The sequence below is a fragment of the Bos indicus genome, chromosome 3 (genome assembly GCF_029378745.1).
Source record: "Bos indicus isolate NIAB-ARS_2022 breed Sahiwal x Tharparkar chromosome 3, NIAB-ARS_B.indTharparkar_mat_pri_1.0, whole genome shotgun sequence".
NCBI lineage: Eukaryota > Metazoa > Chordata > Mammalia > Artiodactyla > Bovidae > Bos > Bos indicus.
Genome location: NC_091762.1, coordinates 32343148 through 32349256, shown reverse-complemented (window position 1 = coordinate 32349256; position 6109 = coordinate 32343148). Strand labels below are relative to the sequence as shown.

The following is a 6109-nucleotide window of genomic DNA, read 5'->3' as shown; positions in this document are numbered from 1 at the left end:
ACTCCTCAGCCTTCTTATGTCCCTCATTTCTTTGGTACACATACACTTATTTTGTTTTTGTTAGTTCACACCCTCCTGGGCTCCTGGCCCTAGCGATGCAGGTTCCCACCCAACGTGGCCCGAAGTGGCTCCATGGCAGGCCCCCTTGCCACGCAGGCGCACCAGAGCTGGGGTTATCTGCCAGCCTGTTCCCTAGGCAACGCGGTTCAAAACGCTCGCCCTAGAGGCACTGGCGCGATGTGCTTCAGCCAAGCAGGTGAGGAGGGCTGAGGTGATAGAGGCAGAAGGAAGATGGGGAGACTGGGAAAGACCAAGGGGGAAAGGAGGGAAATGTGGCTTGCCTGTCTCCTTGGATTGGTCACGGTTTCGTTAAGAGTGCAGTCTGCTCAGGTCTCGGCCACCCTTCCCCACACCGCCCCTGCCCCCACCCTCATTTGGACCACAGGGACTTCCTTCATGTGGAGTTTCTCCTCTTTCTCGTTCTCCAGAGACGCTGGTTAACTACTCCTTTGGAACATGTCAACATAGGAAGATCTTTCCCCACTTCTTTCCCTCAGACTTGCTGGGGAACAAGTTTCTCCCTATTAGGGGAGTGCCCCACAGAGGGCCTGGATGTTATATAGCAGAAGAAGTGAGTATTCACTTTACCTCAGGTGGGTGTCAGTTCCCAGACTATCCAAGGATACCTAAGTTTCCTGGAAGAAAAGCCCTGGGCGATTTGTGACCTTCCGGGTCCCAGCATGAGAAAGTGCTCTCTGGTCCTCCGTCTGCAACCAGCTGTCAGGGCCAATATCAGAAAGTAAAGGGCCATTACTCACCTTTGCCATCCCCACTAAATGCAAGTCTTGGCCTCATGCGATCCCCAGTAAGTGTTCCCTCATCATTCATACCTACAAAGGCTGGTGACTAAATATTTCCTCTTAGTCCAAACCTACTGTGTCTGTGCTGGTAGGTAGTTTATGAAATCATAATCAGATTCAGTTGAAACCATATAAAGCTGATTCAGCTCTGTGGGGCTCAGAATAGTGGATTCACTGGATTCGAATGTCATTCACTCTACCTATCCAGCCACATTTCTTTGTAGAGAAGCCTATGTTACATATGTAACTGTTTGGTCTTGATTCAGAGGAATCAAGAAAGAAAGGGCAACTTGAGCAGAGAAGATTCAGGGATACTCTGAGACCACTCTGTTTTAATAACTATAATGTTCTCTATGCATGTTTTGTCTTTGTTTGTTTTCTACATAACACATGAAGAGTAAAGACTTGGCATACAGCCTCGCTAAGATCCCAACCAGTATAAAAGGATATGGTTTTGGAGCCAGAACAGCTGTGAGGTTTAAGCCAAAGAACAAGGTTAGAAATGGCTGAACGTGCTTAGATTTCAGTGTGATCCATGTTGCTGCATGTATTTTCATTGAGGAGCACAGTTGGAGGTTACCTAAAGTATGTCCTGAAATTCAAGATGAAAGTCATCTGGACAAAAGCTACTAAGGAGTCTACATGAAAACTTGGGTGTTAATGTGGGAAATGTGTGTGTGAGTGTCCTGGGAGAATGGAAAATAATTCTCAGAAGAAATGGTACCAAGGCAGAGCTTCAGTCCTGAGACACCTGCTGATAAAATACTGGAAGCTTTGTTTATATGCATCATATAATTATATGTAATATATAGTATAATATCAGTTAAAAAAATCAGTTCTAACTTCTTAACCTTTTTGTGTGATTGGATTTCAAGTCTTCAGTATAGGTTCCTAATCTCTTGTTGGACATTTTCTTGATACTTAAGCTCAGGGAGAGGGATACTGGCTCCAAAAGAAAATCTGAGTGGGATGGTGGGATGGTGGGATGGTGGGGATAGTAGCTACAATAGGTTACCTTGACTCTCTGCCCCCATAGGTTTATTTCTATAGCCAAAACATTAGGTACCTTTAGGTAGCTGAACAATACTCTTATCTTGGTTTTCAACCTACTGTGGGCCTAATTCTATAAACCATAGCTGACACATGAAGAGGGGGAGGATGACTTTGTTTTTTCTACTTAGAAATCTTTACATATATATACATCACCCTCTGACATATTGATCTTTCTCTTGGAAACAGGATGTGACACCTTACCCAGGCATGTACCAGACAGTCAATCTTCAGGAGCAAACACACAAACCAAATTTTGCTCCATTTAATACCTTGTCACCTCGCTTTCGGACATACTCAAAGGACCCTTGTTATCCTGGGTATGTGCCCCTTCTTCTGGTGCACTTCAACAAAGAGCAATAGGAAAGGAAGTACAAAAAGGGGTTACATCCCAACCACGCCCTCTAAATAAGAAACCATCTATCTTTAAAGATTCAACCTCTTGCCTTCCAGGTCTCTAGAATTATAAAATTGTAGACTGTGGTGATTCATTCAATAAATATTTATAAAAAGCCAAGAAGTTGTGTAGGTTCCAAAGATTTTGCATTACACCCATCATCATTTCTTGGAGCTTACATTCTAGAGTCCAGACAGATGAGAAGCAAATAAACAAGAAAATAATCAGTGGTAATAATGACCATATAATTTATTAGTCAGCATGTGACACTTCTTAGACTTTAAAGGGGGTCTCATTAATAATTATACCAAGACAGTAGCCATGAGCTGGAGCTACCACAGGCACACCAGGAAGTATGGGGACCTGGTGGAGTGCTGAATAACACCAAACAAGATGATATAATAGACGGGGGGCTTCCCTGGTGACTTAGTGGTAAAGAATCTGCCTGGAAATGCAGGAGAAACGGGTTGGATCCCTGATCTGGAAAGATCTGGCATGCCTTGGAGCAACTAAGCCCATGCACCACAACTACTGAGCCTGTGCTCTAGAGCCTGGGAGCCACAACTAGTGAAGCCGGCACTCCCTAGAGCCCATGCTTCACAGCAAGAGGTGCTGCCGCTATGAGAAGCCCACATACTGCAACTGGAGAGTAGCCCCTGCTCATTGCATCTAGAGAGAGAGCTTGTGAACCAACAAAGACCCAGTACAGCCTAAAATAAATAAGTAAATAAAAATAGTAATATTTTTTACAAAGATGATGTGGTATGGAGTGATGGCTGGAATCTACTTTGGCAAGGATTGGTCTTTCTGGGAAATGAAAGCACAGTGACTTCATCTGAAAGCACAATGACAAGATTGAACTGACCCTGTGAAGATCTAGGCCGAGAGCTTCCCAGGCAGAAGGAACTGCAAGTACAAAGGCTGTAGTTGGGAGGTGTGTGGAAAAAAGAAAGAAGGCTAGTGTGGCTACAGTGTAGTGGGCAAGGAGAAAATGAGAACAGAGGAGGAATAAGGGCTAGAGTCCATAAACCTCATAGACCAAGGGAGGTGGTCTCAGTGCTTTAGGAAGCCATTGAAAATTATAGGGCATGGTCAAGGTGTTTCTTTTACTAGTGAGAATTCCAAGGATGAGAGAGGAAATGTAACTTTCTTAAGGTTCTAGTAAAGAAGTGGAGGTGATGAAGCTTGTTTCCCATGTCCACTCTACATCTTATTTCCACAGTTAAGTGTCTACACCAAAAGACAAAATGATATGAACAAAGGCAAGACAAAATACCCTATTGTTGAGAAATTTCACATCATGTGTACTAATTAGCATCACTGTGGCAAATCTCTATTATCATCCACCACTTCTGGGATCTCTTGGTTTCTCGGTTAAGAAGAGTGAGGTTACAGAAATAGCTTAAACTAGAGCTGATTTTTACCTTCACTGAAATGTCAGGACTACAAATCTTGAACACTAACACCTATTTAGAAACACATTAGCAGGCAAAGGAACCCTATGCTTACCTGACATTAAGATCTAATCAGTCTGTTGCCTTTTCCAAAAGAGTTAGGACTAGTTCAGGTACACAGGTAGTACTGATGAAGTTTATGGTCACTACAACCCACTCCAGTATTCCTGCCTGGAGAATCCCATGGACAGAAGAATCTGACAGGCTGCAGTCCATGAGGTCACAGAGAGTCAGACACTAATGAAGTGGTTAAAACTTTCACATCCAACTCTTTGCGACCCCATGGACTGTAGCCTGCCAGGCTCCTCTGTCTGTGGGATTTCTCCAAACTAGAATTGTGGTGGTCACTAACTCTTCAACATAAGGTTTTATATTTTTTTCTAGCCCTGGCACATATAAACTAGAGAAAAAGGAACCTCAGAAAGTCACCTGGCCAATGAAATTTGGATCTCCAGACTGGTCTCAGGTTCCATGTCTACAGAAAAGAACCCTGAAAACTGAGGTAATATGATTGGACTTCTGTGGAGCCTTTACCTAATACTTCCACATGTATCAGTGATTCTTAACCAGGGGTCTGGGAATAAACTTCAAGAAATCCTTGATCCCCTGAAAGTACTTGCACAATTTTGTGTAATATATACTTATGGGAAATTTTGAAGAGTTACACAATTTCACTAGATTTCTAGAGATGTATGTGACTGACAAAAGTCACAATTTCTTATTTAGTCCTCAAATAACCTTTGTGGTAGTCTTAGATAATTATCCTCTATGATTGAGAAGGAAACTGAGGATTGTGCTGTGCTGTGCTTAGTCACTCAATTGCATCCAACTCTTTTGGAGAAGGGAATGGCAACCCACTCCAGTATTCTCACCTGGAGAATCCCATGGACAGAGGAACCTGGCAGGCTACAGACCATGGGGTCGCAAAGAGACACGACTGAAGTGACTAACACTTTCACATCTGACTCTGCAACCCCATGGACTGCAGCCTGCCAGGTTCCTCTGTCTGTGGGAATTCTCCAGACTAGAATATTGGAGTGGGTTGCCATGCACTCCTCCAGGGGCTCTTCTCAACCCAAGGATCGAACCCAGGTCTCCCACATTGCAGGCGGATTCTTGACCAGCTGTGCTACCAGGGAAGTCCAAACTGAGGCTTCGATTAAATGGCTTGTTGAAGTTGCTCAGCTAGAATATAGATTGTGTGACTTCTAAGCCAGTGCTCTTCCCATCACATCACCTAGTATTAGATCATCAAGGTGCAGTGGATCATTCTGGCAAGAACATGGATTTTAGGAAGAGACTGCCTGGGTTCAAACACTAGTTCCATATTTGTTTGCTATGTATCCTCTAACTTTTCTAAGCCTCAATTTGCTTATCTTTAAAATAGATATAAACTAGACTTGATCTGATGAAGTTGTAAAGATTGAGATATTATAACACCAGACCTGTAGCATAATAAATGGTCAGCCCGTGTCACTTGTAATAATTCCAGAGGTGTCCTTTTCCCCCCTGGTGGAACTTTGGATTAATTCTGCAAGTGTTTATTAAATGCCAAATGTACTAACATCATTGTGCTAGGGCCTACAGGTAACATTCAAGAATTAAACATATAATCTTTGTTTTCAAGACATTTACCAGCTATACTTGATGATTTGCCAAGTAGAAAATAATTCCTAGCATGATATATTCCAGAAAAAGATGACAAAGAGTAGATATACAGAGCAATGTTGAGAGATTCACTAGGTTAGGTTACTGTATGGTTGGGGCTCAGGTAGGCTAAAACAGCTCCAACAATACGGGTCTATTTCACACATCCAGGAAGACCAGAGGCAGGGAGTTCTCATGTGAATATTGACTTTGACAGTATTTTTCTTTGCAGCTGTCCACAGACAAGGACTTTAGAAAGCATCGGAACCGTTTGGCCTACCTAAGCTTGTACTACAACTGAAAAGCTGTGACTACCTTCACATGCTCCTCCTGACCACAGACTCTTCAGGACTGAGGACAGAGCTGCTCTTGTCCTTCTGCATTGTCTGACCCTCCTGTCTGCCATCATGGGGCGCAGGGAGGGGCAAAGGGCTCATAATTACTATATGACTGCATAAAGACTCAGTGTACAGAAGGTGCTCTCTCCTCGTGCTGGTTTGTTCTGTAAAAATGTAGAAGGGTCCGAGGGTTTCCTAACTGAGTGCTCAGTAGAGTGGCTTCACTTTACTGAAATATTATACTTGTGCATCCCCGCCCTCTAGCTATAAGTCCCAGGAATGAGTTTTATGTTTTCCACTGCCAGTCCTGGTGATAGGATATTGTTGGTCTATACATATCAAGGATTTGGATGGCTTGCTTGA

At 43.3% G+C, this 6109-nt stretch overlaps 1 protein-coding gene across 2 annotated transcripts; it reads left to right on the top strand.

The window, feature by feature from the left end:
* The first annotated feature begins 201 nt into the window (after nt 1-201).
* LOC109555939 (ciliary microtubule-associated protein 3) lies at nt 202-5873 on the top strand. Of its 2 annotated transcripts, XM_019956846.2 has the most exons (6): nt 202-256; nt 489-631; nt 1257-1355; nt 2100-2230; nt 4146-4263; nt 5641-5873. In XM_019956846.2, exons 1-6 carry the CDS (start codon nt 238-240, stop codon nt 5707-5709), a joined length of 579 nt encoding a protein of 192 aa, XP_019812405.2. In that variant the 5' UTR covers nt 202-237; the 3' UTR covers nt 5710-5873. The 2 variants fall into 2 exon arrangements, with proteins under 2 accessions (XP_019812405.2, XP_019812408.2); XM_019956849.2 differs by lacking the exon at nt 1257-1355.
* Nucleotides 5874-6109: the final 236 nt, after the last annotated feature.